The sequence below is a fragment of the Bombus vosnesenskii genome, unplaced genomic scaffold, assembly GCF_011952255.1.
Source record: "Bombus vosnesenskii isolate JDL3184/JDL3185 unplaced genomic scaffold, Bvos_JDL3184-5_v1.1 scf7180000016274, whole genome shotgun sequence".
NCBI lineage: Eukaryota > Metazoa > Arthropoda > Insecta > Hymenoptera > Apidae > Bombus > Bombus vosnesenskii.
Window position 1 is genome coordinate 2,285,702 of NW_022884343.1, and position 24,001 is coordinate 2,309,702.

Consider the following 24,001-nt stretch of genomic DNA (forward strand, 5'->3'; position numbering starts at 1 on the left):
AGCGTATTTATCCTCTTTTGACGAAAATTTGAGTTAAATTTTTTTCCCCGCCCACCAGATATGTAATGTAAAGACGGCTTCCAATGCGCGACGCGCGAATGAGGCCACCTGGCGGCAAAAGAAGCACTTATAAAACAGAACTCAACTCGGTCGCCGATTTGAGTTTGTCGACTCTGGTTCTGACTATTTAGTGTACAGATTGGGGGAGGGTAAGAGATCTAACTTTACACCAGTCATTGGCAGTATTTGTTCCCGTGCCCGCAGCTTTGGTTCGTCTATCGTCGTAGTCGAAAGTTTGGTGTAAGGACTAGTTTACTAGATAACCGATATTTGTGTTTTGTGAGAGTGCGGCCGCGCTGAGTATCAATTTGGGGACTAACTGGATTCGCAACCGAGGGGACCTAATGCTCCGCTGAGAATTATGTCGGATACTGATGCGGGATTACGATCGGTCACACGTCAAGTCAGCTGACATATTGCGCCCTGCTACACCGCAACAGCTCTTGGTAAGTGTCGCAATCGCGCTACTTGGTCATCAACGCCGACTATTTTTATCAAATCCCCTTGAAATACGTCCGTATAACCATACGTTTCATTTAACGCTAACGTTTCTTCCTTTTTTTTTTTCATAATAACCAGTTGGTGAGATCTAGCCTGATTTTGGTTTGTCCCATTCCCTCTCGCTTTTGTACCCTTCTCTTGATCCCCCTGTCTCTCTGGCGTTTCTCTTAATAAAAAGATGTCTGACGCGATGTGGAATACGTGTATTGTATGGGACAAAGGAAACGACGCAATTGCTTACTAAGTGCGTACTTCTCAAGGATAGAAGCCATGTCTCTAATGTCCGTTCCGTTTCTTCGTGCTCTTTGACTGCGTGCTTGCGTGCGTACATGCATGCGTGTGGCCGTGTGTCTGCACGACGGCAGCGCCGATACGATTCAAGCGCAAATCCACACTTATGCATTTATTCTCCTTCTGTTCTCCTCCTCTGGATGTTCATACCCCTTTTCGTGCACCCACATCCGCACTGGTCTTAAATCCCCTCTTTAGCCCTTCATGCGTTCCTTGGAAACTAGTGATCCTCGTTCTATTCTATTCTTTCTTAGTTAATTTAGTTACACAATATTCTAGGGATCAGTACAAATGTCCTACAAATCGAATTTTCAAATAGGTTTTTTAATAACTTTAAGCCTGACATTTATTCTTAGACAATTTCTTATAGGTTATAAGTTCAGACATTGTTTTGAGGTTATGACCCCCTTCTCCTGTATGAAACGCTTGAAATTCGTTAGAATATTGTGATTGAGTTTTTTGTAGCTCTTATCCGTCAATGGTCGTCGAAATTATCCGAAAACTTTCATCATGCGTGTTCGTTATATGAAGTTTAGGCTTATTTCCATAACTTGTCGCTATCTCGAGGAATTGTTGAGCAACCTTAGCTGTGTTTAGATGTATCTCGTATTTGCAATAGTTTGATATGATATATTCAATATCTTGGTACGCAGAATAGTGATCGTAGTCATAAATCGTAATTCTCGTGTAAGAAAGAATCTGTAGATAGCATTGACGAGGTTATAAAATCGAGCGTCCACGACAGGCAATGGCAGCGATGAGGAGTGAGGACAAAAAGTGTACGATTTCATCGGTTGCTAATTCTCTTCGAATTTTCAAGCTATAGCGACCGCGTTATTCGCTAACGATCTGAAATTAACGTACTGTAATCCTGAGTCCTTTTGTATGATAATTTACCAACTAATCATGTTAGTGAATTGACATGTTTACAAATTGTAGATTATTTTTATGAATTTTATTTATACAATTTTACGTGGAATTAGATAATGAAAAACCTTTTTCATGATAATTTATCAACGTGTTACAAGTTTTAGCTTCGAAACTCTATTTTTTCAAATTTATAATTTTCTCAGACAAATGGGTAATCAGGTGACATGTGAGTCTCATAATTTCCTTTTATTATAAAAAATTGTATTATCAATTTTGTTGTAGATTAGAATTTTCATTTTTGTAGTTTTACGTGGAATAGGATAATGGAAGGTTCTTTTTCACAATGAGTTAGCAACATGTGACAAGTTTTAGGTTAGAATCTTTATTTTCACAATTTTATAATTTTATCAATCAAAAAAGTTAATCAGATGACTCGTGGGTTAAAAAATTTTCCTTTCTTTTAAAAAATTATCGATTTTATTACAGGATAGAAACTTACAATTCTAAAGATAATATAAGGTAAAATAAGTAAATCAATTTTATTTTGCTACTATTATGCAAGAGAATTTGACAGTGACTCGTGACTTATAAAATTTTACCAACAATATTGGTTGAATGATGCAAGAAGTTCCTGACCTCAATAAAACCAAGTTTTGTTAGGTATATCGAGTAGTACGATTGAAGTGATTAGCAGGTTGATGCTGTGTGTCGGTGTAGATTAACCTCACCCGAGCCACACCTCGCTTTCTTCCGCTACATGACTGATACCGTAAAATGGCTGCATGTAGATTTACAAGCAGAATAATATCGCGTGTGATAATGCCTTCGAGGAATTTCACTGTCGATTGTCGGTAAGCGTGCGCGTAAGCGCGCGCGCCAATCAGATCTTCATGGATCCATCAACTACTAGAAATTTTTTTCCTCAATGAATTTTCATGTTAATGAATTACAAAGATGTTCTTTTTTCGTAAAACTCCGTTTTCAACGGAAGATGAGTCAGTCATTTATCGTTCTCAACCTCAACGGATGCGATTCAAATCATCGTCGACCATATACATACGTCGTACTTTGGAAGATATTCATACCACGTGTCATTGGACTGTACAGTCGAATTTCGTAAGAACAATGAGAGAAGAGTATAGGCGACTGACAACTAAAATAAAGTTGCAAGCACAATTTTAGATCGTCTTTATTCATCTCCTCCCTTTGTTGTATATTGCAAGATTAAAATTTTTGCGCATATTTTTTGGCGCTATTCAAATGACATTTTGATAAAACAATTTTTTGTAATTTTTTGCATTAGATTTTTTGAAAACGCTATATTCGACAAATTAAGAAACTTACATATGAGAAATCAACACAAATCGTATATATTTGTGTCAATTGGTATATGTTTGTATTTGTCTTATAGTTATTTATAATAATTAGAGTATACATATATAAAATTAAAAATACTACTTTATTATATTTATTACTTAAATGTTACTAGAAAAGAAACTATACGTATACATATATTTTTCTTTTTGGTTAATATTTGTTAGATTTAAGTTCCGTTTCAAATTTTCTAGTTTCTGTTTCACTATCAATTCCAATCGTTTTCTCAAGACAAAAGTCAAGATCAGATACAAAATTCATACCTCATATAAAACTTTATGTCTATATTTGGAAATCAACGAGAAATTACTCAATTCGTCTTATTTTTTTAATATGCAAAAATCAATTAAATTTAATACAATATTCTATTCAAAGTCGGTATAATTGTAATCGATTGTAATTCTTAGTACATAAAATTGCGCAACTTCGTATCAAAAAAATTTTCTATGCATATATTATGTAAATATATTTATTCAATTAGAATTGTTAAACAACCGTGCCCATGCAAACGAATGGAAACTAAATCTTTGTGTAAATCAGCGATTTGTTTTTGAGCGACTCATGATTAGTAATTTTCATTGTATTAGCTTCTGAGCGACGCAAACGTATTTGTGCCAAACAAAAGTGAACCCTAGATAAGTAAAACGGACAACAGAAACACGTTATCAAGAAATGTGTCATATATGTATTTAATACTAGGACGACCACAGTAGTCACCATAAACAACTCATCATTTTTCATAGAAATTTTATTGATTTACAATAGTACGTGTAGTCCATGAGTCACTTCCCCATTAAAAAATTGTGTAACTTTTTTATTACATATTTCTAAATCTTTGTTTCAGGTCTTTAAATTTTGTTTTTTTTTCTTTTTTTTTTTTTTTTTTTTGAAATTTATAGTAGAAAAGAGCACAACGGACCAACGAGTAAAAATAATAGAAATTTATTTTCGAAATTAAGGCTCCATTATTCTAACATTATTTTCACCTCAACATTTCAGGTTTTGGAGCACTAAAAACCAAAGAATTGTTCATTAACGTAAATTGCATAATTAATTGTAATTCCAGATTACAATTTGGTATGACGTTATGTCACAAAGAGTAGTCAAACTTTACTTTTTTCTTCCTTTTTTTTATGAGGATTTATACTCCTTGCTCTGTTGTAAATTTTTCCATTATAAATTCCAAAAGAAAAAAAAAGGAAAAGAACTAGAAATCTGAAGCAAAAAGGTAAAAATATATAATAAAAAAATGTTATACAACTTTTAAATGAGAACCTGACTTATGGATCACGCTATATATTACTAGAAAATTTAAATGATTTGTTGTGAAGCGTATAAAAAGAGATATATTGTTTTTCTATTGTATATTTTTTCGTATATCGTCATTTTTTGCACAAAATTGTATATTTTAGTCATCTACACCTCTAATTTTTAAATCAGAGACGAGTGTAATTTTTGGGGTAAATCGCCATGTAAAATTCGCGCGCGTTTCTCCGTAACGAACTAGTTAGTTACTTTCCGTTCGAAAGTGTTTCTATTCCTATTGGTCGTGTAAACTATAAACGAAACTTTCATTAAAAACGGCGTCTTTAATTGGCTGTACTGAGTGTTACTGTCATTGTCGGCGCGATAAATGTCATGTCGAAACTCTAGACCGGAAATAGTGTTTTATGTCGATGACGATATAAATAACGATCGAACAAATTTTGTAACTTTGTTGCTTAAAGCGAATTACATACATGAAATAATTATGCAAATTTGTTGTTTTTTAAAAAAACAATCGTCATAATGACTTTAGAAAATGTTAATTTTTGTAGTGATCATTAGTCATAACTTATGTAAATGTATAAATCAATTTTGAAAAATTAGGTATATTACACTAAAAGCATATTCAAGCATATCTTAGGTTATTTTTTATCATATCGCATACTAAATATTTCGTTTATATTTAAAAAAATAATAGTTAATAATCCTAACCTAATGTTATACATATTATTGCACTTACTGATTAAAGATGTCATGACATATTGCAAATGTAATTTTTGTCTTTATCTGCTCAGTTTTCCGTAGTATTGAAATAGTTTAGAAATCATTCTTATTGATAATATCGCCAGAGAAAATTAGAAATATTGGAACTAGAATATTCCGGCATATTTTTATATCATTTTTTATCATGTTGCATACGGAAATGAAATGTTTCGTTTACATTTGTCACAGACGTGTATTCGATTTAGTTGCAAGAGAAATAATAGTTGATAACCCTAACTTAATGTCATACATGTCACTGCACTTGTTACTTTTTTATCTGTTCATTTTTCCGTAGTATTGGGATAGTTCGAAAATCATTGATATTTAGACATTTCTAGCATATAGGAATGGTGACAGTAAAAATGCTATTTATTCATATTGCAACAACTTCTAATTTTTGCATCACAAGATTTTATTGTTAATTTCGATATACAGTTATATGCTTATTATACGATTGCAACTAAAGGCATTAATATTAGAGCCCAGTAACGTTTCAGAATTCAGAAATTTATTTTATACTCACCATTACATCTAAATGCGACAAAAATTATTTTTTCCGATATATTTGATGATCTATGTTAACGATTCTTAACATAGATTTCAATTTATGTATTTATCGAGTGTAAGTTACCGACCGTCGGTAAATTTTGAAATATTCAAATAATTTCGAACGTAAGGAAGTTAATTATCTGAAATAAAGCAAAGTCATGTATCGAGGTTATCATATGCAATGAGACGCGAAAATAAAATTCATTAGCGTCCAAAGATAGAATAGGAAATTCTTTCTGATTCATATTTTCTTCTCCGTGACACTTCCTAACACGTGTTTTACGTTTGATTTGGCTTTCAATTACTGCACTGACGTCATTGATTCCGAAAAACTAACGGATTTAAATCACGTTCATTGCCTTAATCCTTTCACAATGATAAATTTTCATTAAAAGACGGATAAATTATACCAATTATTGATTACTGCATGTTTTTCTTTAGTAATAAGCTTTCAATTACTGTGGTGATGTCATGGTGTTCGAAGAAGTAGCGTATTCAAATACCGTTCATTTCTTGTTCCGACTCTTTCACTATGGTGGATTTTCGTCTAGATACAGACGAATTACATTAATTATTAGTTATCAAATATTTTTTACTCGAAATATACGTGATATTTCTAGATTCTGTTTTAAAGTTGGTTGAGCAACAGGTCGAATACTTTGTGTCAAAATATATGACACCGGCATCTTTTCTTCGATTATTAATTTGATTGATATTTTAATTTTATAATTAAAATATATAATGTTGAAGTAAATTTCTGTTGTTTTTATAATATATAAAAGAAAGCTTTTTTTATGTAGTGAAAGTGAAAACGCCAGAGATATATGTACATATAATTACTTTAAAGGAATTTACTAAAGCTATCAGAATGGTCAAACTAACTAATTCATAATTTTTTACATATTTTTTATATTATGCATTTCTTCACGTATATATCTTTCATTTGGATTTCTTTGCTGCAAATCTTATATCTTAATTACAGTTTAATTATATCTTTGTTATAATTTTAATGTTAAATTTAATGAATAATTGTTTATCACAGTACTTTATTAAGCTGTAGAAATAATGAAAAAATTAATTTAAACGAATTTCTACGAATCAAAGGTGAAGTATCTTTGAAGTTATACGAACTAAGAGAACGGAAAAAAAATTCTATCCTAGCCTTTCATTTCGCATCTGTCGGCATACATCAGACAATATATATGTAGTTTTGATTTTATTGTATTACATAGGTATCATCGAGAGATCATGCCGCGACATCTACAAATTCATTCGAGAAATACAGTACAACACATCATCATACATCTCGTAATCAAGAATACTATCGCAATACTTCCCAAAAATTACATGTTAATTATCCATCTACGAGAAATCATGATCATTGTTAAGTCTGATTCGACGGAAAGAAAAACTTACAAAAGGTTAGAAAACCTATCGCAGAAAGAACGATCGCGTGAGTGCGCATGCGCAAAGCAGAGAAAAAGACCGACTGAGTCGTGCGATATGTATTCGAGAAAGAAAGAGAGAAAGAGCGACGAAAATAAGTGGCGGAAATTCAAGTATTCTCTAACTAAAGAGTCTCGTAAATCTTCAAACATACTGTTTATGTTATTTTTTATATGTATACGCAGTATAAAAGAAGGGCAAGAAAAAATTCAATGGAACATTCCTCTTTTCATGAGATGGTAGGTAAAAGCATAAACGTAAGAAATGTAGAAGGTGCCTAATGAAGAAAAGATATTTATTTTTAATAGATAGAAAGAAGACCTCGTTATTTATCTATAGACTGCGAATCTTTATGCATTTATGAAAAATTCGAAAATACAAAAATGCACACAATGCACATAGATAATCAAAATAAAGTTTTTATGATATTTAGTAGATGAAGCACATTTCTATTTAAATTTCATTCTTTTAGATAAAGATATAAAGATGAATATAAAAATCTATAGTCTATTTATTTACATTTCTTTTTCAATAAAACCCATTTTCTCAGCACGAAATTCGCAATTCATATTTCTTCCAAACTACACATGTTGAAAGAAAGACACATTCTACTTTTGGAGGTAAATTATTTATTTACAGAAGTAAATGATAATCTATGCTGTACAATTTATGTTGTACGAGAACCGTTATATCTATACTGAATAAACCCGCTACAAAACCGTAATAAATGAGACCTGAGTAAATTACGCTTTATCCATCTTCTATGTTAATATTACAAAGAGAAAAGTACGTAGGTATGTATGTGTTCCGAGATAATCTCAGAAACCATTCAACCGATTTGGGTAATTCTTTTACCGTTGAAAAGTACATTTCCTCCAAATGAATACAAGCTATATTTTATTACGCTTACTCCTCAGGGAATCGAACAGTGAGCATAAATACGACCCAAGCTGCAGTTTCATTTCCACCATAGGGTTGTGCCTTGCTCGACCGACAGTTGACAGTTACTTCTTATAAATATTTCTCGACTGCTATTTACTATATTGATTTCTATTGCAAATGACAGTGAATCTAGAAGTGTGAAGCTAAATTCATATCAGTTCTTTCCAGTTCTATGCAGACAAAGTCGCGGGTAATAACTAGTAACATCTAACCTTATCGTGGGCAAGTGTGCGCAGCCTGTCGTTGGTTGTACGTCCGCCCAGAGACCGTACGTCCAAACGATCGCCATCATGAAAACATTCGGCTCGTCGTTATCGTTGTTTCTCCTCCATCCTTGCAGGTTCCTCGGATTGAAGTAATATCGAGCGCGAAGTTGCACGCACAAAGAGCGAGAAAGAGAGACGGAGAAAAGGAAAGAAAGGAAGCGAGACAGAGCTATTTGGTAATATTTCGTTTTAGCTTTGGCGGTGAGAGAGAAAGAGCTATTTGGTAATATTTCGTTTTAACTTTGGCGATGAGAGAGAAAAAGAAAGGAAGCGAGATAGAGCTATTTGGTAATATTTCGTTTTAGCTTTGGCGGAGAGAGAGGCCTCCTAAGAGACAAAGCCAACGCGCGCATCGCGAGAGAGTGGCCAAAGCGAGAATTGCGCCGCCGAGATTTATCAAGCAGAGGCTCAGAAGGGAAGAGAGCCTTCTCGACCGACGGTCGACCCAATCGGTCGTGGTAAACTGCTACACGTCGTCTAACGTGTCTCTTAAACACACGACAAGGATAGACAAGGGGAGCCCACTTAAATGCCTCGAACGAATTCTTACTCCATGTTGTGCGTTGGTTGCGACACGACTGCGTGTTGGAAAGTGAGTAATATCACGTTTCCCCCCGATCACGCCTTTATACGATTTTATTGCGTTGAACACGAAAAATCGGATAAAAGGGGTTATGACAAATTTGAAAATTTCCCAACCCCTTTGTAATTATTGTGTTCTTCTTCCTTTTAACTCCCGTTTTTTTCTTCTCTTTTCCTCGTCATCGACAATTGTTTGCTTCTCGTTGTCCGATTTCTTGGTTTTATTTGCCCTTGGAGGAATTACATACACATTCTCTCTCCCTCTCTCTTTCTTTCGTGAGCACTGAAACTGTTCTACACGAGGGAACGGCCCTTGTCTCAAGATATCGTTATTGCTGCTGCTGCTGACGACTTCTCTCTATTCTATGTATAGACTCCTCGTTGTGTACGCGCGTGTGTGCAAGTGAAAATTCGACATGAAAAATCAAGCGTCTGGTTTCTTTGAGACAGTACGGATGTAGTCGACGGTATTTCGTATATAATGCGTCTATTATGGTGCAATGATTGCTCCGTTTTCTTGTCCTTTTAAACCTGAATTGAGACCCATCGCGTTTGACACTTTTTTTAAATTAAATAATTTCTAGTGATTTGTATTCCATTTGAGGACAGGTTACCTGTACAAGAGTTTCCTAAAATGTTTGTGCTTTGTCATTGACAGATAAAGGTTGCAGTGATAATTATTTTGTACACTTGTATTGTACTCTTTGTCTCATTTCATTCTGTGTAACAGATTTATTCTTTTAAAGTTTATTGTTTAGTTTTAGAGTTCTTTCTTTTTTACTGATTTTAAACTATAGATTGTATCGTGACAAACAAAGAGATGTTAAAGAAGGCTGCATTTTGGTAGGTGAATGTATGGTGACACGCGGTCGTGAAGGAGCAACTGGAGAGCGAGCTGTGGCAAAAGAAGCTTAATTATCTCCCATTTAGTTGACTGCAACTTGCTCGATATTGTTTCGAGTGATTGCATATAGGATAAAACTAAGGACTTTGTTCAATCATTGAGGTTTTATTGGGATAAACAAAGAAAATGGAACGAGAATCTAATCCCATGCAAGCTCTGTGCCGCAGCGGCTGTGGATTTTATGGCTCCCCAGCCACAGATGGCCTTTGTTCTCTTTGTTACAAAGAAAACCTAAAAAAGAAGCAGCAACCTCCTGTGTCAGCTGCCACTGTACCAACATCACAGACCGTCTCTGGTAACGCTGGCACGTTGCAAGGCGGTTTTGGTAGTCCTGCAGCTACAGGAACTACAGCCCAACCTACCATTCCTACCATACCTCAATCAACGACAGATCTGCCCAGCTCCAAAGAAGTAAGTTTTATTCAAATTGTATTTATGCGTATTTAAACTTTCATAAAACTAGTTTATTATCTTCAATTAGAACAATGTAGATTAGAAAAGGAGAATTAAGGTTTATTACCTAATTTTAATTGTCATAAATAGACTGTGCATATTTATTTATTTATAAGTATGCAGAAAGGTGCAAAGATGTGCACAAAAATTATGTAAAATATCGAAAGTGAAGTACATATTATTACATTTACAAAATTCAATTCTTTATCTATTTCTATAAAAGTATAAACTTGCATAAAGATCCCCAGTCTATTTATAAAATTCTATGGAAAAATGATAGAAGGAAATTATTCAGCAGTTGTAAATTACTAACTCTTTATTTCTATTATGCTTTAGATAAATAGGGAAGATCAAGAAAATGAAGTAGGTGTAAGCAGTGGAGCAGTAGGAGAAGGATCTGTGAGTAGTGGAGATGCAGACGACTGCTTCGATGGCAAAGAGACTGACAAAGAATCTAAGAAGAAGAAAAATCGTTGCGTCGTGTGTCGCAAAAAAGTTGGTTTGACGGGTAAGTTAACGACAATTAGAAGACATTCTTGATTCATTTTGGACAATTTACGATTCGATTTGTCTCTCTTAACAGGATTCGAATGCCGTTGTGGAGGACTGTTCTGCTCTGTGCATCGATACAGTGACAAGCACGATTGCAAGTTCGATTACAGAGAAATGGGCGCTCAAGAAATTCGGCGCAACAATCCAGTTGTTGTTGGTGAAAAAGTGCAAAAAATTTGAACTATTTAGTGCGTAGATCGTTGGGAAAATGGTTATATAACTATATAAACAAAGCAGAATATAAAACAAAAAAACGGAGAAAAAATGAGATAAATTATCTGGCAGCTGATTGCACGTCGAGGGGCGAGACGGGTGAATGCGAGGATCGTGAACGAAAGGTAGCAGGGAATTAGTATGAAAGAGAGAGAATGAGGGAGAGAAAGAAAATTGTAGTAAATGTGTTAGAACGAGCAAGAGTGAAAGTTGCGAGCTTATTGTGCCGGTAGAGAGGAAGAAAAATACGAGAGAGAATGGAAAATTTAAAAGAATACAAAAATTGGTTTGTACACAATATGCAAATATAATATATAGAAACGCCGAAAAAAGATATATAGACGAAATTTTCCGAAGGAAGAATGAAAAAAACATAAATAAGAAAGACTAACGCGAAAAGTAAAAAGGAGAAACAAACAAAGAAACAAATTAGAGTGCGTGCCACGTGTACGAGTGCTTCGAGAAAATTTTTGGATGCTAGTGCCATGTCAGATTGTCATCTTAAGCCAGAGTTCTAATCGAAAATATTTTTGGTTCTAACTGCTGAGCGCTGTCAGCTTATTACTACTATTTACCTCTATTATTATCTACGGCTTATTATTATTTTATCTTATGTTTATTAATTTACTTAAAAAAAAAAGAAAATGCAAAATTCGCGTACGGAAGTGTTTGTTTTTTTCTTTTTTTTTCTTTTTTCTTTTTTAGATATTAAACTTTAGAGAGAAAAAAAGAACACGAATTCTTGGTGCGATCTTGGTCGGTTTTGTTCCGAGACGTCTCATCGGGGATCCGGGTTTTTGAATTGTGAACGAGAGAGGGAAAGGGAGAGCGAGCGAGCGAGTGAGCAAGAAAGAGTGAACAAAAAGCAAATTTTATATGTATATAATCTATATTTCTGTTTCGTTCGTAATATCCAAAAAATAAAAAAAGGGAATGTTGCTTAGGTAGTGGCTGACGTTGATGGGTGATCACAATCCTAGGTTAACAATTAGTCTAATAATTATTAAGTATATTAGTCTATTGATTCATAAATAATGCAATGAAGTATAAGTAGTACTGTGTGTTTATGTCCAATTTCACGTGAATATAACCAAGCATTATTCCTTATTAAATATGTTTCAAACTATATTGCAAATCAATTATTTACGCCATGCGTTAATAAATATCTTCGCTGAAAAGAGAAGAAGAAAAAAGAACAAAATGGCGAGCTCTGTAATGATTCTTCGTCTGATTCCCCGAATGATAATATTTCGAGATTAGGAAAAAAAATTAGGTTGTGTCACGTGACTCGTCCAGTCGGTTTTCTCGTTTCTCTTTGTGTCTTCTAAATAAGATTTCTAGTATGTATATTGGTGCTAAAATACACTTTGTACGATGAAACGTTTAAAGGCCAGCCAGACATAAATAAAAAAAAAAAAGGAAAAATAATAACGAACGAGAGGCCCCTCGACGAAGGGACGACTATCGGCCCTGTTGTACTCGATCGATGAAAGAAACAAAAATTTCTCCGTCTGACTTTAACCATTTTCTTCCGTGTTGCAATACTTTTTAACGAAATGAAGAAGAAATCTTAAAAAAATGGAAGAAAAAACACGAAAGAAACGTACGTTTCAGTTCTTTTGTTCAGCGTGTCTCTTGATTCTTAGACTAGGTCGTAGCTGAGAAAGAGAGAAAAAAGAAGTTGCTGTAGGTGTTGAGTTTTATGTCGCTTCTACAAACAAAAAAAAACTGAAAAACAAAAACTGTTGCACGAAGCAATTTGTTGTAAAAAAAGAATAAAAATAAAAAAAAAGAAAAGGAACAAGGAGAATAAAAATTTGTCCTTGTTGCTTCGTGAGTTTTCCAAAAACAGAAAGAGTTGCTTTTCCCGCGTATCGTTGTCTTCTTTCGAGCGTGCGAAAAAAGATTCGATAGTCGTCACACTGGGTCTTTTGCGATTTTAAAGATAGCTAAATTGGGAGAAAGGAAGAAATTGAGTGAGAGTGAGAGCGAGAGTGAGAATGTAAAGGGAGAGCAAGAGAGTAAGACGAAAAAACACCACACTGTGTATCGTACCATCATGTTTTTTTTGCTCTGTCTTTAAGAATAATTGCGTTTCGTTGTTTTTCTTTTTTTTTTCTTTCTAATAGATTGTTGATCCTTCGTTCTTTTTAAGGTTTTGCGTGATAGCCAATCTAGCGATAAAAAAAAAGCTATTGAAACGAAAAAGTCGTCTTTATGAGAATACAAAGAAAGAAGAAAAGTCCTTGTATTGATACGTTAAATAGAATAAAGTGAATCGTTCTTAATTTCAGTGCCACGTTATGGATGATCCTTATTTTATAATATAGTCGATACAATTCTGTATGTACTTCTTGCAAAACGAGAGGAAGCTAAGAGAGAAAGCGATTTCTATAGAAACTTTGCATATATTCCATATTTGCCGTGATTTCACACGTACAGATACACGTACATACACATACATAACACACGATGAACATAATGTCTATGGACAATATATTATTATGTGTACAGAGTGAGACTTTCTCGGTCGTCACAATTTTCCAATTTTTGTAATCGTCGTATGAAAAACAAAAACAAAAAAAATGTTATAAATAAAAATCGTATTGTTTCAATATGAACTACTAACTAAAAAAAATCTCACATTAGCCGAGGCTTCACAACAAATCGTCTTTTATTTTGTTTTCACGAATGACATCAGAGTATTTCAATTCAAATTTTTTTTATCTTTGGTCGTTTGTCGGTTGGCAACATTGATAAATTGTTTTAACGTCATGATTCATTTAAAAGAAAGATAAAATTCAACCTACAAAACAAACATTAAAAATTGTTTTTTATGTAATGCATCATAACGAAATCATACGATTATTATTTAACATTTTGCATGATGGGAAAATCTTAATGACTGTTGGAGGGAAAATTTAAAATAGTCCTTGCAAATTGTTTTCTTCAGATTGGTTGCGCAGTGATACATTTTCGTTCTGACGCGCACCTTAGAGGAAAAGAGAGGGAATAATGTGTCAACTAGATTGAAGCGACGTGTAAAAGAGAAGGTACGCACACTGATTATCAATAATATCGACGGAATGGTTGCCTTCAGGCCTTCATCCTATTTTAGGCATAGCATATTTTTCTAAGATTGTAACACGATATCGGGGAGTAGAATCTTGCCTATAACGAATGAATGACACTTGCGTAGACACACACAGAGAAAGAGAGGGAGGGAAAGAATAAATATGTGAGAGTATGAATGGTTGAGTGAATGTTGGAAAGAAAATTAATTTCGAGATTGGTAAAAAAAAAGTACGTATATGGAACTGGGAAAATGACGTGGATAAAAACAGAGCGACGTGTTCGTACTCGGCTGACTATACATATTAAGGACGTAAACGATGCTTGTAATTATTACATGATTGATATTAGTATAATTAAGCGATTAAAAGGAAAGAAGTGAGACGTCGACTTTAATATATTATGTATCAATTTAACAATTTTACCATCCTTTTGACAAGAACACATTTAGATACAATATCTTAGGTTCTTTCGTAGATGGAAAAGAAAAAATTATCGCTCTTGGTGTATTATTCGTTTCTACGCCTATGATCCATAACGAAATTCCTCCTCTAATTCTTTCGTTTTCACGTAACTCCTTACTGCAATAAATCTGTCTTTTGATCGTCAGTATCGATCTTTATCCCGATGGTTCTTCACCATTTATAATTATATAGTTGATTATATTTATGTATATTTAACAAACAAAAATATATATAAATTTAACGCCCTGGCGAAAGATGAGGCAGATGAAGTTATTTGGCATTCGACCAAACTTCCTCAAATTGATATCGTATGTAATTTGGAACACGAGGTCTGCCATTTTTTTTCACCGATTCGATGTAATCTATAGGTCGAACGAATTAGTGATCATTTTCTTAAAGCGAATTTTAGCGATTAAATAAAAAAAGTGATGCAATTTTAGGACAATAAGACACATATAGAAGACACGAAATAAGTTTCTGTGTTTAGCCAAATCAAGTAATGTAAAGTTACATGAATTTTGCGAGAACCTAGTTTGACGATTATTCCACATTGTGTTATCATAAAGTTGGTAGCACTTCGATAAGTTAATGACCAATAAATATATGATTATTTAAAAATGGAAAATAGAGAGCTGTTGCGATCTTCTTTCTCTACGAAGAACAAAAATTACACATTAATGCGAAAGTATTTAGACGAATTAATTGGTTTCTTCTATTACTTCAAATCATCCTCTGTGCTTCTAATTTCTATTTTTAATAAGTATTTAATCATGAAGTAAGAATTGTGTTCTGCTCGCGCCTTCCGTTTGTAATTGTATACAATGCGCATGCGCGAGAGAAACTCCATCTATGATGGTCAAATTAAAGCAAGCGATTAGTATAAACGCTTGCAACCAGAGTAGAGGTTATAGTGTGCATTTACAATTTCTTTATTTCTTTCGACATTTCTGACTATTTTGAATCAATTAAGTAATATTTTGTGTTTGTTATTGGAATTATAAAAAGTTCGCCAAAATGTCGATCGGAGTACCGATAAAAGTACTCCACGAAGCGGAAGGCCATACCATAACCTGTGAAACGAATACTGGCGAAGTATACCGCGGCAAATTGATAGAAGCTGAGGATAATATGAACTGTCAGATGCAAAATATCACTGTAACTTATAGAGACGGCCGTGAGGCGCAGTTAGAGAATGTTTATATTAGAGGCTCAAAAATTAGATTTCTCATTTTACCAGACATGTTGAAGAACGCACCAATGTTTAAGAGACCGGGAGGCAAAGGTTCGGGAACTGCAGGCAGAGGGAAATCAGCTATTTTACGTGCCCAAGGTTTACTCATGATATATTTTAGTTTTAAGATATTTTTGTTTGGATTTATGTGAACAGTTGGGTTGATAACGTTTACCTCATATTACACTAATAGACTGTGGGTGTTTATATATCTATGGAAATGTAAATATTCTACAATCTATAGAATGTACACAATATTTGGAAATATGTAAAATATTCAAATTGGTAATCATTTCTTTAGTTACGCTCACACAAATATGAATTTGCATAAACATCTCTAGTATATTCATTTATGTATGGTATTTTATGAGATATACACAACTGCTCATAAAAATATTAGAACATATATATATATATATATGTACTGTACAGCAAAGATAGCCATTTAAAACATTTAATAAGTGTTAAAGATGATACCATTGAATATTTAGGTTTATTAATATAGTGAATAATTGAAAACTATTTAAATGGTTTGTAATCTCTGTAAAATCTATAATTGCACTAAATATCTTGTTGTTTCTATGTACATGTTTATATTTGTTTCAAATTTCACTAACGTTCATTCAAATATGATATTCAAGTTTCATTATAGGTCTAACGAAACTTGAATATATTGTATATGAAAGACACATAATATATATATAAAAGTTTTCTGTGATAATGCCTTTATGAGCCACTATATATATTCAATCATTCTGTTTGTTTATTGAGTTGACAATTTGTTTTAGCTCGTGGAAGAGGTAGAGGTCAAAATCAGAGAGGTAGAGGCACAGGTTCTGCACCTTGGCTAAATCAACAGAATCAGCCCGGAGGATCTCAAGCAGGAAGGGGACGAGGTTAAACTATAAAATGATAAAGGACATTACATTAAGAAAAAGATAAACAAACCCGATTTAAGATCAACTTTTTATATTGTTCATAACAAATGTTTTTTCAATTTCCACTTGATTAGAAACAGAGATATTTAAATAAACGAATGAAGTACTTTTCCATAAAAATCTCCAAACCATGTTCTCAGTCATTGTATTTTTATACAATATTTCCCGAAATAAAGAAACAAATTGCAATAATGTATACAATCTTAAGATCTGTTTAATATTATACTTTTAATGATTATAAGTGTTTAAATAGATTCATTCATATTTGTTATTCAATGTATGTTAGACATATTGTGCGATCATTTCGTATATCCAATAACTCCAGAGCACACTGCGATCGATGTATCAGTTTTAAATAGTATTAATACGGTCTTTTATATAGTAGTAAGGAATTTGCGTACATGATCTTAATGGTTGCAACATTCTACTTGAATGAATCTTTTCTTTCCTTTCCTTTATTTCAATGTATCAGTTGAGTGTTAGCTGTGGCTGGTAGCCTTAGCTAGCCTGACAATTTGTCATGGAGTAATAAGTAATTAACGGCTGTCTGTAACAATAAAATAATATTAATATATGTAGAAAAAGGAACCGTGTGAATGAATCTTTCAAATTCGCGAGTTTTTTATATTGACCAATCAGAACGTCGTCGAATATTGGTGTACGGAGTTGGCCGGTCGCATGCGCTTAGTAGCGATTCGAAAACAAGCGGCAGAACGCTACGCTGTACCACGAGCATTTATAACTGGACTGTGAATCTTTATACATTTATGAGTTTAAGGGTGGTAAAATACATAGAATGTACATAATATACGAAAATATGTGAACTATTTCAAATACAGTATTCATTGTGTTTATGAATTTATAAATTTTCGGTCTTCATTCGCGCAAGAAGAATTATTTTGACTCCATCGATCGAGCAACGAAATCAAATTAGCATAAAATTACACGATTACACAAATTATTATATAGAAAATGATGAACACATTGTAAAACTGTACAATTGTTGTAAACTTGCAAATTGAATTGAATAAAGCAATCTTATTTTGTATATAAACAAAGCGTTTAATCATTTAAAGTCCTTTCAACATCCACAATTCTCTAATTCTCTCCAATTCCCATTGCTTTGAGGGATAGGTTAATGATGACAAAAATTCGAAAAAATTGGTGAATATTTATAAGTATTGAAAGAATAAAATAGTATAAGAAATATATGAAACATTTTAAAATTCCAGAAAATAATGTAATTTTCCGAGAAAATCTAAGAGCAAAAAACTTGTCGTTCGAACAAGAAATTCGTCGACCAAAATAGTGATTTTCTATTAGTTAATTAGGATTCCATTAGTAGGTGACACAATTTCACCAATGCTTGGAATCGGTGCTATATTTCAAGAATTTTTCGGAACCGAAATTTCGCCTGCATTTGTCCGTTTTGGATTTTTTATACATGTCAACTGATACTAACAAAACGATATAATATTACGAAAGCATCCCTGTAAAAATAGCTATATGTGTTGAAATATCTCTGTCTAAAATTATTATACTCTCTTAATGAAGAGGATATATCTTTAAGAAACAATTATTCTGATAATTATTAAAAAAAGATGCTTACAGAGAAGCTGACATTTTATTATAATTGCAAGATATTCTATAAAATTTATTTTGTAATGTTTTTTTTATTAAAATATAACAATATAAATTTCATTATAATGTAAGTTATTAAATGTAGAAATGAATTAAATAATCATGATTAGACTGCATTTTCATACATGTTTTCATGCTGCATAAATTTATATATTGATATATAAAATTACGAAAATAGAATCTTGATAGAAAATTGTTTTATCTACCAATTATTATAAAAGGCATTGTACTTTGAATATTTTATTTATTTTTTCATCCCATTAAGAGTATCGAAGGAGAATATATGCATAGTTCTATCGTTGACCGTTAGAGACCCTTGTTCTTGGTGTGCACTTTTGGCTGACTTTTTTAACATTGTATCGGTGATCTTTCTACTCATCTACTGATTTAAGATTTTACCGGGGATGGTGAGAATAATTAAACATTAATCTATTAAAACGGATTCCAATAATTCTTTTTTACACCCAAATCTTTAGTTAATACTCAAACCTCGTATTTTTATGTTAATCAATTGATAAAACTGTAATTTCAAAAAAATTGTTCGAGGGCGAAAATATATCGCAATCGAAAAAATAAAGTAATAAAGCACAGTATGGAGAGGAATACGGGACAAAGATATGAGGATGAAATAACTGAGCAACCAGTAGATTATAGCAAAAAGTACAGTGAAAGGAAAACGGAGAATTCCTCTCGAAGTGATCGATCTTGTAAGAAAGAATTCGGGGAACGTGACTCCAAAGTCGATTTATTTGGAGATTATGCTGAAACCGATCTTGATCAGCCAACAGATTATAGTTTACGATACGCAGAGGATGACACTGATGACGATGAGAAACAGAGTCCTGAATATTTTCCTGGAAGCGTTCAGGAGGATACTGTAAAGACTTACTGTACAGAAGGAACTCCGTATGAAACACCTTTCAATTTTTCGACTGCGACTTCCATGTCCGATTTACGTCTGGAGAATGCAAAGGAATCTGTTGATTCGCAGAAGAAACACAGTAAAAAGAATGTTGAACTTAGTCGCAAGGAAGATTTGAATTATGAGCATCCAATGACAATTAATTGCAATGAAGACCGTTCACTTCTTGTTGAGAAAGAATTAGAATCCTCTAAAACTTCTGAGACATGTAAACCTAACTGTCTTTCTAATGAAAAGTTAATGAATTATTATCAAGCAGGAACATCTGATGGTTTTTCTCGTGCTAATTCTCTCAGCTCCCTTGGTAGTGCGATAACACAAAGGAATAATGTTAATGGAATTATTTCCAAAGAACCTTCCACAGATTCTTCTGACAAAGCTGATAATGTGTCAGAGAGAGCAGACCGTACTGCAGCTAGCACTAACATCAACATATTACGTATTCCTGATGAAACTGATAGTTCTACAGAAGGAAAAAATAGTTCCAGAGTTGTAGACAAAGAAGGTTTGCTATGTTTAATGTTTTAATGTACTGTGTAAACTTTTATCAAGTGCTATGGAAAATTGTGGCTTTATTTGTTACATTGATTGTTATAGGCAAAATGGTTACATTCAGTAGACAAGACTACTATGCAGAACAAACTCCTTTAATGTTTTCATGTTGTAGTTCTCTAGGTTCATTGAGTGGATTTGAGCAGCATTCTATACATGATGATCGTAGCTCCATCATCAGTGATTTCAGGTAATTTTCAAAAATCTCATAAAGAGCACAGGGAGAAATATGATAAGTCATAATTTTTATTTCTTAGATGAGAATAATTTTAAAATCCAAGTGAAAAAAATCCTGGCCAAACAATCATATATTACCAAAACTGCCTTTTTATTAAATTTAATTATGAGTTTCTATATGTTAAATTCTTTTGAAGAATAATGATTTTAAAAACATTATAAAATAAACTTCATAGATTTGTCACCTACTGCTAAAGTACTAGACCAAGCAGGTTGTTCTTGTTTTTGATTATGTTATATTATATAGTATGTCAGTTTTAATTATTAAATAACATCAAAATCAGAAAATCAACAAAATTGTACGTTTATATCATATTTTTCCCCCTGTAATTCTCAAATCACAGCAAAATAATAATAATTGTAACAAAATTTATAATTTACACTGAAATTGATGTTTAATAGTCGCAGGACCAGTGGTGTTGTGTCTCCAAGTGAATTACCAGATTCACCAACACAAACTATCCCTCCAAGTCCTCGTAATCATAAAAATCAGTGTACAGATTTTATAAGTAAAATACCAGAAGAAGCAGTAAGACAGCCTGTTCGACATTTATGTATGCAATGCTATTGATCGTTAGTGAAAGATTAAGCACAAGAATTTTTATTTATACAATAGTAAAAATGTCCTTAATACCTTACTAGTCTTGTTAACAGATATTATTTTTTAGCATATTCAAAGTGTCATGCGCTGAGAACCAGTGTCTTCGAGGATGACATTGCCACATTTAAGGAAGAATCAACACCCATTGAATTTTCCACAGCTACTAGTCTCAGTTCTTTAACTATCGACGATGAAATGAAAATTTCTAATATATCTAAACCTCAAAATGAACTGAAAGAACCATCTAATGAGCTGGATAAAGATATTAAAGAAAATTCTTTGGAAGAAAAAGTTAGTAACGTAGAAGCTGAGAAGGATCAGGAACAAGTGAGTGATGGTGATGAAGATAATGAAGACATGTTGGCTGCATGTATCAGCATGGGAATACAAAATAATAGGTATTTTAATAGTTTGCAATATATTAGTCATTGATATTTATCATTCATATTTATTCATTCGTGTATATACATGTTGCACGTATTTGTTTATAGAAGACACACAGAACTGAATTATTTTCAGTTATGATATTTTTTCAATAAATATGCGATATCATTATCAACTAATATCACTTGTTAATAACATTAATATTAATATTTTTAACTATGTATATTACAGATATAGACAATCTTTCAAAACGTCTACTGTCCAGAAACCCATACAATCAGAGTCATCAAACATGTTGGTACGTTGTCAGAGAACACCAGTTTTAAACAGACTGGAACCTTCAGTTCCTGTTGCTGTCACTTCCGCGGATGCTACAGTGACAGCTTCGAAACCTAGCAAGCCCGCAATAGAAGTTGTTGCTGCTCCAGATACCGTACATGTGTATTGTACAGAAGATACACCTGCTGATATTTCCCCAGTGGGCTCACAATCAAATCTTTCTGCCTTGTCTATGCCGAGTGTTCAGGAAGATGTAGAAAGGATTGAAGAAGCTAAATCTTCGGGTGAAGTCGAGTGCCATAGAAACGATCTGTCAGATGAAAGTTCTAATCTCTCTGGTGAAGATGAGAAAATTCTTGATGAGTGCATTCAGTCAGGAATATCGAAAGTACGTGTAACTGTAGAGAAGTTTTTTAAGTAATCTTCGATATTAACACTTAAACACCCAGTTACACAGTTACATGTGTAAGTACATTTTGCAAAGTTCCCTTGCATATGGGCTCTTGTTATGAAGATTATCATAACAAAAAGAACTATTAATTTAGTTGACTAAATACCATTTCTTAATCCATATAACATGAAATAAAATATATTTATACTATATTATTACTACAATAAACAATATTGTGTATACTTTTTAAATTAATTTCTTTTCAGCAAATCAAAAAATAATTAGACGTATTTATATCCCCAATTGCCAGGTGCTTAAATGTTAACTATCTTATGTTTGTTTTAGGTTAGACAAATAACTCCGCCACCAACGAGTTGCATTCCCTTTGTACAGAAAACAGAAGTGCTAACACAGAGATTCAATATATGTGGAACACCATCATCGTCCCCTGTAGAAAGTGCCAACAAGAACCCTGCTCTTCGAAAATCCATATGTCATACAACATTGGATCACGAAAATGATCCTTTTGGCGACAGCCCTAATCATTCGGACGATGAAGCCATTCTCAGTGAATGTATAAGAGCGGCCATGCCTAAGGTTTCTTTCTTTATTCCGTTTTTGACTAATCCTGATTATATCAATATTTTTTATGAACCATTGTGTATTACTTCTAGGTTAAATTGAATATTTCAACACTTATAGGACAAGCATTGCCGCAAACCGCGGAGAAATCGAAGGTGACGGCTTCAAGAAAACCATCGTCGTCATCGTCTACGTCGTACCGTCAGCCAGGATATATTGAGGATAATAAACATCAGTCGAAGAAGTCTGCACCATTCGAGGATAATTTAGGCCTCTCAGAGGAAGAGGAAGACATCATGCTGGCGCAGTGTATTAAATCTGGTATGCCAAAGGTAAAAATATACAGTTTTATTTTCTCATTCTACATATCAAATTTTAGATGGATTAGACTTTATGGGTCTTTTATCATTCGTAGGCGTTGAATGTTTCATCAAATTCGTCCTTAGTGTCCGTAAAGAAGCAACCAGAATACTCAAAAACGAGAAATATTTCCAGTACTTCATATTATTATGTGAATAAACCCCATCTGTTTGGAAACACGGTGGTGCAGACCCAGCCATCACATAAACCCATAGAGAATGATCTTTCCTTGCACAAAGGAACTTCTTGCACCTTCCATTCTATGAAGGTTCAGGAAAATAGGAAACATATTGTTAAAAATAGTGGAATTAATACATATGAAAGAACAAACCGTATGGCATTGTACACCAAAAAGTTTTCTCAGTCAGAGCACGAAAATAACAACATGAACGAAAATATTCTAAGTACTTCACGTTCCGAAATCCCTAATTGTAGGTCCCCAATCTTAAATGGTGAAAATGATGACGACGAATTACGTAGGAATACAACGAAGTCAAATGTAGTACCTTCAAGGCATAGTTCTGTGAGTTCTCTTAGTGAAGAAAGTTCTCTTGGATCCATTGAGGAGTGGGCTTTCCTGGAATTGTGCATTAGTTCTGGGATGCCGAGGAACAAGTATCGTCTGAAGGGAATGAAAAATACAGAGGGGAATGTCAACGAAGACAGTTGTTCGATATGTAGTTATAATTCGTACGTTTGTAAAACCTAAATGAAAAACAAAAACTAAAAGTCTCATCCATAGAAAGATTGAATACCTTTTTATGATAATTCATAAAAGGATGGCGATCAAGGGTGCATGTTTGATGGGATAAGCAAGTGAGATTATTATAGTTCTGTGATTGACAGAAATTTGCAATAACTCTGTCCAACTCCTAGCATACAGAATACTTCAAAACTACATGTTAATTAAGTAAAGTGTGATAGGATTATGATGAAAACTTAATTAAGAAAATTTTTCGTTCAAGAAAGATGTTTCATTTCGCTTTATTTGTTTGTAATAAGAAGATTGCGGATGCTTATGTAAATTCACATTTTTATGAATATAATTAAAGAAATGAAATCTAAACTTTTTATAGGTAGATATTTGTCTATAGACAGATGTCTTTTTTATAAGTGTTTGTTTTATCTTAAATATTTAATATATATTTGCATATTTTGTGTATTGCATGCATTCAAATTTTCTATAAAAGCATAAACTTCCGCAGTCTAATGATGAGATTAGGAAGATGTAAGTTTTAAGCGACTACTGATTAGCTACATATATCAGATTTTTTATGGGGATTTGGTATATATTAAGTTGCTTATTGATTGGATTA

The 24,001-nt window shown here is 33.2% G+C and overlaps 3 protein-coding genes and 1 long non-coding RNA gene across 9 annotated transcripts; 3 read left to right on the plus strand and 1 right to left on the minus strand.

The window, feature by feature from the left end:
- The first annotated feature begins 202 nt into the window (after nucleotides 1–202).
- Nucleotides 203–11,365, plus strand: LOC117242459 (AN1-type zinc finger protein 5). 5 transcript variants are annotated; one of them, XM_033509144.1, is made up of 6 exons: nucleotides 203–506; nucleotides 8,402–8,550; nucleotides 8,633–8,919; nucleotides 9,757–10,224; nucleotides 10,603–10,774; nucleotides 10,850–11,365. In XM_033509144.1, exons 4-6 carry the CDS (start codon nucleotides 9,940–9,942, stop codon nucleotides 10,996–10,998), a joined length of 606 nt encoding a protein of 201 aa, XP_033365035.1. In that variant the 5' UTR covers nucleotides 203–506; nucleotides 8,402–8,550; nucleotides 8,633–8,919; nucleotides 9,757–9,939; the 3' UTR covers nucleotides 10,999–11,365. The 5 variants fall into 5 exon arrangements, with proteins under 5 accessions (XP_033365035.1, XP_033365037.1, XP_033365038.1 ...); XM_033509146.1 differs by having other exon boundaries at nucleotides 8,402–8,503; XM_033509147.1 differs by lacking the exon at nucleotides 8,402–8,550.
- LOC117242461 lies at nucleotides 7,732–8,402 on the minus strand. The gene is made up of 2 exons (XR_004495263.1): nucleotides 8,274–8,402; nucleotides 7,732–8,190 (listed from the first exon to the last, which is right to left on the minus strand). It is a non-coding gene; the product is annotated as an uncharacterized LOC117242461 (long non-coding RNA).
- Nucleotides 11,366–15,311: 3,946 nt separating the features above from the next.
- Nucleotides 15,312–16,943, plus strand: LOC117242460 (small nuclear ribonucleoprotein Sm D3). Its single transcript, XM_033509149.1, has 2 exons — nucleotides 15,312–15,897; nucleotides 16,587–16,943. Exons 1-2 carry the CDS (start codon nucleotides 15,582–15,584, stop codon nucleotides 16,697–16,699), a joined length of 429 nt encoding a protein of 142 aa, XP_033365040.1. The 5' UTR covers nucleotides 15,312–15,581; the 3' UTR covers nucleotides 16,700–16,943.
- A 1,756-nt stretch (nucleotides 16,944–18,699) lies between these two features.
- Nucleotides 18,700–24,001, plus strand: LOC117242430 (adenomatous polyposis coli protein-like). Of its 2 annotated transcripts, XM_033509079.1 has the most exons (8): nucleotides 18,700–19,804; nucleotides 19,897–20,041; nucleotides 20,491–20,642; nucleotides 20,757–21,087; nucleotides 21,305–21,740; nucleotides 22,089–22,340; nucleotides 22,418–22,657; nucleotides 22,741–24,001. In XM_033509079.1, exons 1-8 carry the CDS (start codon nucleotides 18,970–18,972, stop codon nucleotides 23,392–23,394), a joined length of 3,045 nt encoding a protein of 1,014 aa, XP_033364970.1. In that variant the 5' UTR covers nucleotides 18,700–18,969; the 3' UTR covers nucleotides 23,395–24,001. The 2 variants fall into 2 exon arrangements, with proteins under 2 accessions (XP_033364970.1, XP_033364971.1); XM_033509080.1 differs by lacking the exon at nucleotides 22,741–24,001 and having other exon boundaries at nucleotides 22,446–22,626.